Source organism: Pteronotus mesoamericanus, unplaced genomic scaffold, assembly GCF_021234165.1.
Source record: "Pteronotus mesoamericanus isolate MK-2021 breed Mesoamerican mustached bat unplaced genomic scaffold, CSHL_Meso_final contig_163, whole genome shotgun sequence".
Taxonomy (NCBI): Eukaryota; Metazoa; Chordata; class Mammalia; order Chiroptera; family Mormoopidae; genus Pteronotus; species Pteronotus mesoamericanus.
In genome coordinates, this window is record NW_026555064.1 from 20,519,973 (window position 1) to 20,533,403 (window position 13,431).

General features: G+C 55.0%; 1 protein-coding gene across 1 annotated transcript in view; it reads right to left on the reverse strand.

Annotated features, from left to right (window-relative positions):
• Positions 1 to 13,431, reverse strand: part of LOC129061469 (bifunctional heparan sulfate N-deacetylase/N-sulfotransferase 3-like) — a 78,266-nt gene that overhangs the window by 38,045 nt on the left and 26,790 nt on the right. The window contains exon 8 of the mRNA XM_054562143.1: positions 3,721 to 3,906. Within this exon, the coding sequence (XP_054418118.1) occupies positions 3,721 to 3,906 (186 nt within the window). The remainder of the gene's footprint in view (positions 1 to 3,720; positions 3,907 to 13,431) is intronic.

Sequence of the window (13,431 nt, forward strand, 5' to 3'; positions counted from 1 at the left end):
CCTTCACAGTCGGGGCGGTGGGGGCAACAGCCGTGCGGCAGGAGCCCCGGGGAGACCCGCAGAATCGGTTTAAAGCTAGGGTAGACCGCAGATCATTTCAGACGCGCGTCTATTTTAAATCTCTAACTCAGGACTTCTGTTAAGAAGCCTCGTATGTTCTGGCATCTTAAGAAATAAAACAAAAGGGAGGGAAATGAGACTTTAAAAAAAAAAATGGAAGTGTCTGTGCTGCATGTAGTTCTAGGAGGCAGCCATGCTCAGCCTAATCCTTTCTGCCAAATTCTACACGTGGATTAGAAAATGAAGTGAATTATTAACTCAGTGTGACGCTTAGGAAATGACATTTTGAATTAGAGGAAACATTCGAGACACAAGTCCTCGTGTCCGCGCCGGTTGGAAAGGCCCCGCGCTTTGCAGCCTCTCCATGTGCACTGGCCCCTTGTCTTTCCTTTTAACATGTGTTAAATAACCTCTCCTCTAGTCCTTGGAAACTTTTCTTAGAAAACGTAATTCTCAGCTCAATCAATACATTTTAAATTGCTGTGTAAATCAAAACTTTATATAGTTTATTTAGTTTGGTAAGTTGGTAAAAGTTACATTCTTAGAAGCTGTCTTACCATGATTAAATCATTCAAAGAAATTCAGTTGAATTGTAGACTATTAGTTCTGATGACATTTATGTTTAAAAGAGTTACACATTCTCACAATGTTATGCACAAAATCACTGACAAAAAAGAACTAAGGCAAAGGTATGCCCGCTGAGTGAAATACACTGCCTCACAATTCACGGAAGTGCCCTTTTCTGGAAATTCGAGCCTCCCTAGTGTTTATTCATTATCTCACACGTATTCTAAACTCTCTGCAAGGCCAGGCTAGTTTGATGTTTTCAAAGGACGTCATTCTGGATCCCTTTCAGGATTCAGTTTGAAAGAGAGAGAGACTGAGCATCTTTGGACCTGATCTCCTAGCTGAGTCCATGCAAAGTGGAGAGAGGAGAGTAGGGAACTTTGAGTTTTGTCTCTTTCTGAGATGGTTTGGGTTTGAGCACTGGAAGAGGAAGTCCCAGGATTTACCCAGCCGCTCTGGGGGGGGCCCCAGCTGCTGAGAGTGTGCGGGCCCCATGGGCCCGGGGGGGCCACAGACCAGGAGGCCACTGGAGTGGGACGGAGTCCCATCCCCCACCTCACTGTGCCGCTGTTACAGGGCGCCGGCCCTGTCCCTGGGAGCGGCTCTGTGCGGGAGAGGAACGGGAGCTGCTGGCACCCTGCTGGGGCCCCCTAGGGCTGGCGCCCCGACCGTCACGCTACCAAACTCAAACTCTGAGACCTGGGTGTGTCCCTGGGACACTTGCAGCCACCAACGGTCCCTGGGGGACGGTGATGAAAGCCACTGTCAACAAGACTCTTGGCCCATGGGACCCGAAGCCAGAGTCCTTCACCTAGGGCCCAAAGCCGGAGCAACCGCCCACCGTGTGTCTGGGAGCTTCCGGGAAAGACCATCCGGGAAGCTGCCCGCGGGGTGAGCAGGAGTCTCTACCGAGGGGCACCCCTGGGAAGGACTTGCGGTCTTCCTGCTCCAAGGTCTCCCGTGCCACAGCTCGCGCGCGGCCGGGTGCCCAGTCCTGGCGTCCCTTGGCTCCTCCCTGAGTGACGGTGAACACGGACCTGGAGACCCTGGCAGGGCCAGGGGCCCAGGGACCCCGGTCAGGGCTCGGGCTCCTGGACGTGCAGGAGGGTTTCTGGTCCTGGCGGACTTAGAAGATGCGCCACGGACCTCCGAGGAGAGGAAGGGGTGCCCAGGCCCGAGTTAGGGCTGCTGCCCTCCGCGGGGGGCTTGGCGCCGCGTTAGGGTGGTGTGGGACTGGAAGGCGAGGAGCAGGCAGAGGGCGTCAGGGAGTCCCAGCGGCGGGGGGAGGTGGGGATGACCGGGGCCAGCGCACGGCCGTGCTGCAGGCCTGCGCTGGAGCAGCTCCCTGTCGCCTGCAGGACCCTGGACACAAAGAGACAGACGCTGTTCCACATCGTAGGCAGGGTCCGAGGAGCAGGGGAGGGGTGTGGGCGGGGCAGCCGGGAGGAGCCACTGAGGAGGGCCAAGGAGAAAGCAGCGAAAGGCGGCATGGCCCGCAGTGGTGGGGGAGGTGGAGCGGGCAGCGCTGTGGTGCCCGAGGTCCGGGCAGGGACTGGGCTGGGGAAGGGGGGAGGCTGGGAGATACCACGAAAGGATGGCTGAGGAGAGCGGAGGCTGACGGCAGTGGGGGTCAGCGTGGCGTTCAAAGTGCAGAATGAGTTACGGCTCTCAGATCGAGAGCTGGTGTGAAGGGAAGACAGCAAGTTTCACCTGCGGCCTCAGGGGCCGGATTTGTGAACAGGTCACAGGAAACAGTGTTTGCTCATCTCATACAAAACGGGTGCGATCTAAGCCCGGGTCACTGCTCAGCGCCCTGCTGCCCTTGTCCTTCCCTAGCAGTCTCTCTTGGGGGGCGTGCCGGCTCGGGTGGGGGACACCGCCCCTCTCCTCCGGACTGCCTCTCCCCCTCGGGAGTCCCGGCCCGAGGGCCCACCCAGCAGACACAGGTTTCCCCGGCTGCTGCGGGAGGGGGCCCCAGAGCCTGAGACACCTTTCTTGCCCGCAAATCCGTGCCTTCGTAGTGCGAGTGCACGTGTTTCACAGACTCGAGTCATGCGCGCCTCTCAGGCACTGTAACCCAGGCCCCTAAACCCGCTCGGGCCTGAGGCCCGCAGCTGGGGCCCAGGGAGCCGTTTTCAGTAAAGAGGAGCAACGCTGGGCTCACATGCGCCCTCACTGTCCCGTCCGGCATTCACAAGTTTCTGTCTATCGGGGGAAAGTCAAGACGGGAGTCTGGTCTGTGACTTTTGCAGACGTTGGAAAACAGAGAAAAAGCCGGTGGCAGCTAATTCTACAGGGTGGACACCCGCCCCGCCGGGCAGGGCGGTGGGGCCTCGCCACCGGGCTCTGCGGGTGGGCCTTCCAAGTCCGTGCATCCAGCCAGCCCAGGAGCCGGCCGCCTTCCCCAGCACGTGCGTGTTGTTTGATTGGGGGTGGGGGGGTGGGGAGCGCGGATCAAGATTTAATTACTTACTTTGGGAAGTCTCACAGAGTATTAGGTAATGATATATCTTGACAACATACATTTGTCACCAGTGTAGGGGGGAAAAAAAAGAAAAAGAACAACACAACAGAGAAGCTTTGGAGAGAACAGGGCCGTGGCCCTAAGCGACTTCATCACATCGCCTCTCATTGTACCCTGTGCTGTGACCTGTTAGGGTGACACAGGGCTTTGCACGTGGCCTGGGGCCATCCAGGCTGAGTATTTTAGTGGGAAATGGTACAGGGAAGAGCACAGTTTGGCTTGTTTTAGAGGCGCCCGGGGGTCACTGTGCGGAGGGCCCGTGTAGGGTTAACATACCAGGCCCCCGTCTGCAGGGGCGGTGCTTCTTTACGGCATCTGCATGCGACACGGAATGTCCCCTTAGCATTGGCACAGCAGTGTGTCAGCGAAAACACTGTTTGAAGCTGTACGCAAGAGCTAAAATGAAGGGACTTTAATTAAGCACCCTGTGCTCGGATGGGACAAACACACTTGCCGCAGCTCGGAGCTTGCCCTGTGGAGAAGCCGTCACAGGCTGCCCTCCCCCGCGGCCCTCCCTGCCAGGGCGCTGCACAGGGGACGGCGCGCCCGCGCCGCCGGGGCCCACTCACCATGATGCTCCTGTGGATGAAGCCCCTGCGGTGCCGCGCGGGCTTCAGGTGCGGGTACTCCTCCGTGCTGGTGACCTGGATGCCCCAGACCTTCTTCCAGGCCGCGTACAGCGGGCCGTGCACTGGGTAGACGCCCGAGTGGTGCGGGGCCACCGCATAGCCCGCGTCCGTCGGGATGCCGTGCTCCTAAGACCAAGCGAAAGTCCATTAGGACATGGAGAACTTGTCTGGACCCTCGTTTGACACCAGGGTGTTCACATGAGCCATAATACATTTGTTTTAATCCATTGTTACTTGGTTGTTTGGTAAAATTAAAGTAAGCACTGTTCGGACATGGAGACTTCATGAAGCCAGTGGCACCTACCTGTCTGCTGTTGATGCATCTGCGTGGAAGAGGCGGTGGGACAGGACCAGGGACAGCAGTGAGTCACGCAGGAGAGCCTGCTGCCCGTGCCCCCTGTCACAGCCTCCTGGTCCCCTATTCCCAGTTTCAATAAGGTCAATGACAGACACTTGCTATGATACTCAACACTGCCCGCAACATGAAGCCAGTGTTTATTGGAGGGACAGAGTACACCCAAGATGGCCACACTGGAACAGAGGACGCTTTGCCTGCCGCCCCGTTTCTACCAGCGCTGTTACCTTCGTGGGTCCCTCAGCATGTGGGCCCATAACAGACAATATCCCCTGCCTCGGTGACACTTCATAGAGCAATTTCCTGTGAAGTCAAAGCCCTGGGTGTTGTGAGGGTAGAAGGTACTGAAGAGCCAAATCATCTGGAAGCTAAGTTGATGTGGGGCCAACCTTTTGTACATTAAAAACATCCAATTAAAAAGCACAGTCCTTTCTTCTATTCAGTTGGTCTTGTAAATTCCAAAAATAAATCTATGTGACATTTGGATTTTTCTGGAGGGGACTCGGGCAACTTTGGATAATGAGAGAGTTCTTCATTTGAGATGCTGGTCTCTTTGGCATGAAAGATGAAACATGACTTTTATAAAAAGAGTGCCTGTGGCTTCTGCGGTAGATGAGCATTTTCCCTCCTGAGTGACATTTTATTGTTCTATCTGTATTTGTCAGTTGCTTCCCAGTCTTCAGCAGTTCTGCCCACGTAGCCTCCTGTGACCTAGTCCTGGCTTCTCCTGATGCCAAGGGGCAAGTTCACACACAGCAGCCCGGGCAGCGGGCTAAATGCCTTGAGTTGTCGAGATGCACTACCAGTGGATACAGAAACAAGTGGCGAGGCCTGAGGCTTCGTCACAACCCAAACAACCATGGGTGAGGCAGCGTGTGGAGCTCCGGGACACAGAAGGAAGAAAATGGGTCCCCAACTACTGTCATCGCCCACGTATCCGTCAGGCCCCTTCCCACGGGAGCCGCCCCACAGAGGCCCACCTGTGGCGGTCATCCTCCGCCATTCCTGACGGTCCCCTTCCTGCCTCTGCCGTGTGCCGTGTGCCGTGCACGCCACCCCCATGGGAACGGTCGCCCTTAAAGTCGGTGCGGCTGCTGGAAGGGGCGCCTCGCTGCTGGGAGGGAGACGCCACAGTCGCCGCGGAGCAGGGGCCGCTCCTGTGCTTCTGAAGGGTGACAGCCAATGCTACCTGTTCTTTGTTTTATTTGCATCTTTGAGAAATCACCACATTTGTGCAATTATAATACCATTTATAATTTCACTAAAAATTAAACTGAAATTCCTCATTGATTTTTTTTCTTCTTCCTTTAGTGTGAGTTTTAAAAAGCTCACACTAAAGCATTTTTTGTTCCAACTAAAAATCACTTAGCAACACATGCCTCGTGTGGGAAAGGTCAGTGGCGTTTTCATCTAAGTTGGGGGCGGTGAGAATGGACCGGACGAAAGAAAATGAATTGCAATCGCAGGAACTTAAGGGGGAAAAACGAACAATTACAGCTGGGCCATTCTTTAAAAGGGCACAGGAAGAAGCAGGGGTGAGTTTCGCAGTGACAGGAGCTACATAATTAAATTCAAGTATCTGCGCACTGGCAAGAAGCTGCACGGACTGTGAGCCCCGGTGGCTCTAAACGCCCAGGACTGGTCCACCACGCTGTGTTCAGGACCACCGGGCGGGAAGAGGGAGGCCCCGCACAGCACAGGAGGCTCCCTCATTTTGAAATATTCCCAGGTATTGGGGAACCAGTGTAAACACACTTTTTCTTCCTAGCTCCTTACACTAAAGAAATCAGAGGCATGTGATCCTTGCCTTTATTCACACGCTGGTCCTGTGCCATCCCAGTGCATAAACGCCACGTCTGGGCCAAAGCCAGGCCAGTCAGGGCGGGTCTGTGCGTTAGGGAGGTGGGGTTTGGGACCGACGGCTATCATTGTCAATAGTAAAGTGCGTTCCTGTGATAAAAGATGCTGCCTCTGGAGTGGTTCGGAATGAAAGATCTTGAAGGAAATAATTACCCTAGTGTAGGAATCTAATTTTTTTTCAGCTGTTAAATACACGGATTGGGCAAGTAGTCACTAAGTTTCAGCTTTAAAATTCTGTGTTTCTTCAGCATAATCTTTGTGGTTTTAGAAGTGTTGTTATATTTGGATGCGAACAATAAATGTACTATTTTAATCCATGATCTAATTTTAAACTAACATGTACCATTTTCCTTCTATATGTTTAAGGAAGTAATAAACTCCTAAAAAGGGATTGGTGTATTCACATCAATGTGGTTAATGGTTATAGGCTTGGCCATGGACTTTTTCCTCGTGTTTACATGGCGGTCTTTATTTCTTTGTGTAAGTCTCTCCGCCTGCTGCCACGTGGAGAGCCCCCTGGGACAGCTGTGCTGTGCTTCACGGGCTCGGTTTAAAGGGCTGAACGTCCTCTCCGTGGGTAGCTGTTGTGCAGTGAAGGGCTTGGGTGGTCGTCCTCAGCCCGGTGCCAAGGAGCCGAGCCCTCCATTCTGGAATCCCCCATGTGACGGGAGTGTCTTTGTCACTCCTCGTGGGTGCCCGAGGGCCTGTCTGAGTTTGTGCTCACAACCTGGCCATGGGTGGGGCTGGGTCACGCAGGAAGATCGCCCGAGGGACGCAGAGCTGGGGCTTTGAGCCAGGCGAGACCAGCCAGACCTCCGGGGAGGGGGGGAGCTGGACAGAGTTCAATCATGTGGCCAGTGATTCCGTCAGCCATGCCTATGACCCAAAACCCCAATATAAACCCTCGACCCCACCACTGAGGTGAGCTTCCCTCGTCAGTGATATTCCTGTGGGTCCAGAAACCCTGGGAAAGTGATCCTCGTCTCACAGTTTAGATTTTAATAAGTGGCTGAGGTAACCAGAGTAACAGGTCTTTGGAGAAAGGTGATGAGATCTGAGGAGCTAGAAGGGTGTTACAAGGACCCAGGAATCAGAAGTGTGATCGCCTCACCCTGCGGTCACTGAGGTCTGGAGAAGACCGTGTAGGGTGCCATTGCACCCGAGTTTTGTTTTTCTGCTGTCCGCGGACAGTCAAGGAGCAGCGCAGACCCGGGCGGCCCGGTAGAGGGCGCTGGCGGGCACCCGCCCCCCAGAGACCCGTCCCGCGGGCCGAGCGGAGTGATAACACTGCCGGCCTCACCGGGCTCTGGAGGGGGAGAGCCACGAGACAGGCAGCGTTGCTGGGAACGTGCCTCTTACTGCCCTTCATCTAGTTAGCATTGTTCTCTTTTTTTATTGAAACAACAACAGATACAACAAGGAAACAAATAAACGAAGAATCCTTCCACCATCATTTCCATCCCTCAAAAAAACAGAGTTCTTATTTAAGAGCAGACATTTCTAAAAGAGGATACACTATCATCAATCTTTTCTAAAAAAGTGCCACTGAGCAGTACATTTCTTCCGGACAAAGTAATTGATAATGTGTAGAAGGTGGAAGGTAACAATTTGGGAGGGAAGCCTAGATTTGCTAAGGCTGTAATGGTGACATCAACAAACACCCTTCTTTGGCTCCTTGTGCCCTTCACGCACGACCCCGAGCTAACTGCCTGGCTATTTGGAGAACTTCAGTAGAGCTTAGGTAGCCAAATGCATCAAGGAATTCCAGAAACTGAAGTCAAGCTAACAATTCAGTAGCAGTACTGGAAAGGGTTAGAAAGCCAGCGCCTGTGGCTTTAACCTTCATTTCCCAGGGAACCTCTGAGAAAGAATTGCTGGGGGAGAGTGACCTTTGCTTCCCTCTCCCTGAATAAGGACCCAGGTTATTTTGAGCAAGTTCCCACTTAGCAGTGCGCGCCGCCCCGCTCTGCGTGCCCCTGGGAGCGCACACTTGGCGTGTCGGCACACCTTTGTGGAGGGTCCCGCAAGGACGCACACCACGAGAGGGTGCACTTTTGTCGGACACTCGAAAGAGTGATGTAAACACTTGTACTTCCCACTGGCCAGGTTGGTTTTTTTTTTTAACATTGCTGTTGTTTCTTCATAAACACATGAAAGAGTTTGTAGAAATGTTAAAAAAAAAGAATTTGCGAAGCTTTAATTTTTTATGCGGTAGCAAAACAATTGAAAAGGAAACGACCTGAAGACACAGAGGAGCACCTGGAGGGCTGGCGGCAGGGCTGGCAGGGACGCGTTTCCCGTGGCCCTCTTGGTCCCTGGGAGGTGCGGGGGCTTTGAACACCTCAAAGCCCCAGGGTCTTTCTGAAAGGAGACGGGGCGGGCTATGGACTGGCACTGTGTGTGTGCGTAGCGTTGTAACCGCAGTCCCCGGCTCCTGAGGCGGGGGGCGGGGCCAGGGCGCTGCCGCCCTGTGTTACCGTTGCTGAGGCCCTCTGCCGAGGGGCCACCTGGACAGTCCGAGCCAGGGCCCCTCGGCCTCCCGCGGCTCGAGGTCGGCGCGGACTGCGCCGCACAGGCCGCCCTGCTGTGAACGCCCGCCAGGGCGGCCCTCCCCGCGGCCGCTGGGCCCCCGCCCCTGCGTCCCGATCGAGCTCTGTCTCTGTCAGGGCCTCTAGAATTCATTACACGCTGTTCCCAATGTAAAGAAAGTGAACATCGGCTGTGCTTTTTGTAAAGTGCTTCACTGGGGTAAAAGAACAGAAGTCCCTCGTTCTCTGGCTGGCAAGCAAACTAATTAAACAATTACCGTATATTCCCTAAGCCAGCAAGTCTTTCCATATATTTTTAATTACACTTTGATACTATAATCTTTATTTCCACATTAGAAAAGTTAATGTGCTCACTAAACTAAAAAGTTGCATAATTGGCAATAGACACTTCAGCTAATGTCAATGAGCAGGTTCTGCTGAACTTGACACAAGGGGGGTGAAAGCACACTACTGGGAAGAATGGCGACGATGTCGTCGGCGGCAGGCCCGTGCTCAGCGCAGGGCGCTGCCCGCGGGCGCTAGCCCTCCCGGTGTCGCTGGCCGCAGCGCTCGGGGTCACGGGCGCCGGCAGAGGCCGAGGGCAGAGTTTCCGCTCATTGTCTCATTGAAAGTTACACCACAGTAATTTGCCAAAATTTAGATCCAATTCTTCGGTTGAGAGAGTGTGTGTGTGATTTTTGAGGTTTCAATGCAATATGTTATTTCACTTTTCTAATAGAATTTTGTCCAATTTTTAAAGCTGTACAGTAGACATTTCAAAATGTGTTGTAGGTCAATAATGAACGTCGCCCTTAGTCCTTGCCTCAGAAATGGCACCTTTCAAAAACATCCCCTGTTGAAATTTCATTTTAATCTCTGAATTAGCCCATATTAGATGACTAAAAATATTTTCTAATCCCTGTTCTAAAGCTGTATTTCCTGACGGGTGTAATCATCAAACACAAGTTCTCTTAAAGGGTTTGCCTGACCCTCCGCATTAGGCTCTCAGACAGAGCGTCCAACGCTGAACTGCAAAGGGCATGAGGCCCCTTGTGAGGTGGACACAGCCGCGTTGTGCCGAGGGTCCCAGATCCACGTGTTGGCTGCACGCGCGGTGCGGGCGCGGGCTTTGGCTGCAGTGGGCGGCAGAGAAGGCCAGGGAGGGTGACAGCATCCTCCCGCTCCTCTCAGCTGTGCAGGTGTTGAGCTGTCTGTGATCTCAGGCCCTGCTCTGGATGCGGAGTTTTGTCCGCAATCCCCAGTCTCGTGAGAATACCCCCGGCTCCCACGCAGCCCGCCACGCCCTGTGTGCTCTTCCAGCCCTGTCCTGGGAGACCCGCGCGTTCGTGTTGTGCTCCGCAGCCTCCCAGCCAGGGGAGAGAGCAGGCTGCGCGCTGCATGGAAAGGTGGTCTGGGCGGGGTCAGGCGTCCCGCGCTCCCCCTAGCAAGTCCGCGGTTGGGGAGAGTGTCCCCAGGACAGCCTCCGTCGACCAAAGCAGCCACTGTGTCTACGCTGACAAACAACATGCATCCCATGGACAGCTCCCCCGACTCAGTGGTTTGTCTCCTGTTCCAGAGCGTTAGGTGCTCTGCCCGCCTGGGAGGCCTTCAGGGACCTCGGGGACAGCTGCCCTGTGAGTCCGCCCCAGTGCCCGGGTCCCCTCTGCGTGTCATGGGGGTCGCCCCGGAGAGGAGCCCAGCCTCCCCCCCGAGCCTGCCTCTGACTGAGCAGTGTGAGAAGCCCAGGTTTCCTGTCCTCATTCTACACCTGCGCACTTGGCAGTCACGGGCCTGCCACCGCCTCTCTGAGGCCCCGTTTGCTCCTGTCCAGTGGGCGGTGCACAGACCTCCCATCCGGCTGCTGTGAGAACCCAGGCGCTGAGGCAGGACACGTAAGACAAGAAAGCGCTCGGCCTGCGTAGTCCAGCTGGGAGCCTAGCGCAAGGCGGCTTTGTCCCCTGGTGCCCCCGGGCGTTGGCAGGCGCTTTGAACACGTGTCAAGCTCACGTGAACCAAATGTTACCCGAAGGCAAGACAACCTTTTAAAACAGAGGGTTTTGTCCCTCTTACCCGTCACTCTAAACCCCTCGGGAGCCAAGGCAAAACCTGGAGGAGGTAGTTCATGGTGCCGAGGCCGCCACAGTGAGACAGTGGTGGCCGTGTGCTCTTCCTGTCCCCTGCGCCCCATGACCTTCTCTCCTGTCTGCCTGGCCCTGGAGGCACGGGTGCTGCGCCGGCCTTCCGCGCGCCTCTCCGCCCCTCCCCGGACAGAACGGGCGAGCAGTCCCGCGCTGGACCGCACACTAAGGAGCACCTTCCGGCTCCTTTCTGAAGGCCCTCTCTCCTGTCCCCCGCGGCCGCAGAGACCGCATTGCGGTTGTGGTCGGTTAGGAGTGGCGCTGCAGGGCAGCGTGTCCTCCTCGGCGCTGGAGCTGGGCGGTCAGCAAGGGCCACGCTTCGGTTTTCAATTACACTCTCCGCTCATGATGCTTTTTAGTTGAGAACTCTTAGAAGTGTAACTTCTGTGCGTCTTTCTGTACTAGCCGTACTTTCAAGTATTTGCACCTGTTTTAAGTATAAACACAATACTGGCATCCATTGCTTCTTTCACCCAAATAATGGGTGAATATATTATTCCCAGTAACGGTCTATTTTTAGGACACTGTAACAGTGAATATTATGTCTTCTCACCTGCCTGGATAAACCGCTTATTTTTGAAGGCTACCAAAACAACAATGACAAAAAAAAAAAACCTTCCTCTTGATTCTCAGTTTATTTTTCACTGGTACTTTCTTTACTCGTATTTTCTTCTTTCACAAGTTCTGTTCTCTCTTTCTTGATTCTCAGTTTATTTTTCACTGGTACTCTCTTGACTCGTTGTATTCTCTTCTTTCACAAGTTCTGTTCTCTCTTTCTGCACAGATCTGAGGAGAAGCCACGAGTCCTCTGCTCCTCGCATGCTCTCTGCCGGCCCCCGTTGCCGAGGTCGGCAGTCTTAGAGGCCTGAAGGCAGACAGCGAAGGGGGCTGTGTCTTGAGCATGTTGGTCTCTCTTTACAACACGTGGCAATGCCTGCCCTCTCTTACGTGCTGTTTATTATTCCTGTTTCTATGCTGGGGGAAAAGGTGTCTCATTGCCTCACAGGAACATTGCAAATATTGTCAAACACATTCAGAGCATCAACAGGGAGAACACTATTCTCGCTTTTTGGACAAAATGACAATGTGAACATGCCCTGGAAACTGTGTTGCCCCTCTGGGGAGTAGATTGAAGTTAAAGGACAAGAATGGGCTCCTGACGCCACCTGCCAAGTACTTGGTCTTCTAGATCCTCAAAGAAAAGCCCGGCCCATTGATAAATTCTAACCTTCTCTCGTGTGAGTTTGCACGAGGCGTCAGCCCCCCGGACAGCATGCTGCCGCCGTTCACAACGACCGCCTCCCCCGGGCAGTGGGCGTCGGCGCGCGCTGACGTACTGTAGGGCCGAGAGCGGTAGGTGGTCCCCTGCTCCTGTTCCCGCAGCCCCCAGCTGCCCTCTGTCCCTGCCCTCTTAGAGTGAGGACAGGGGAAGGCAGCTGTGTGGGAAACAGAGTCTCCCCTGGGCTCCGGGTCTGGGCCATGGGTCAGGACGCCTCAAGCCTGGGCTGTCGGTCCTTCATGCCGGCCCTTGCCAGTAACAGAGTCAGGACTTCAGCCTCTAGTGAAACGTACTCTGCCTGTCAAGGGACTGTTATAGTTCAGAGTTTTTCAAAATCACATCCAAAGTACCCAGTGTCATGTATTTTAATTTGTTTCACACACAGGGTGAAGTCTACACTGAGAAGGATTTGCCCAGAAACATGATGCGGTGGTTTTGGATTTATTAACCACATAACCTGTGAACATTGTTGTATCAGTTTGGGGGTTTGCAAACAAGGAGAAACCACTGTAATAACAATAGCACGTTTGAATCGCTTTCTAAGTGGGACTTCCTGCTGCCTTGCTCACTCCGAGTTGGCCCCGGGCGCTCCCCACTGTGCCCGAGGCTCGAGGGCCCCAGTGTGCGAGGAACTTGGCCAGACACTGCAAGACGGTCCCATGGCTTTGGGGTCGGAGCTCAGAAGACATGGCCCCTGTCCAGCGGTGCACATACTGAGCACTTCCGTGAGCTGACACCGTGATCCTGAGACGCAAGGAGTGTGGTTGCTGCCCCCCACCCCATGCTCCCCATGGAGGAGGGACTCCCTCCGTGTGTGTGGCCACCCAAGGAGTTCACAGGGACAGAGATAAGGCCCCTCCCTGCACAGCACGAGGCCTGTGGCTTGTCCGTCACCATCCACCTTCTCCGTCTCCGCTGATCACCTGCGCGTCGCCCGCGTGCTGGACTCACCAGAACCCCTCCTCTGCGTCGCTGCCCCGAATCAGGAGCCCGCCACCCGCATCCGCATCGACTGCGGCAGGGCTCCCTCCCGTCCACTGCCCGCCCCGGGGAGCCCTCAGACCTCAGGCCGCAGGCAGGTCTGCGACGCGCCCTCCTGCCCAGCCTCCTCTCGCCCCAGTCTTCTCTCCCCGGGTCTGCTCCTCACTCCCAGCGCCAGCGCCCCTTGCACAGGACCGGAGCCCGCCACTGGTGACACGCGTTCCCCTGAGCGGTGGGCTTGATGTCTGCGCGCTTCGGCACGCGGTCCAGGCACTTCTCATTTTGTTGAGAACTGTCTGTGCGTATGTTTGGCCTTTCAGGCAGCAGGGGGTCCCTGCTGGACAGGGGCCATGTCTTCTGAGCTCCGACCCTAAAGCCATGGGACCGTCTTGCAGTGTCTGGCGAAGTTCCTCTCACACTGGGGCCCTCGAGCCTCAGGCCTAGTGGGGAGCGCCCGGGGCCAACTCGGAGCCATGGACCGAGGGGCTGCAAGACCAGGTTGTGCCAGAG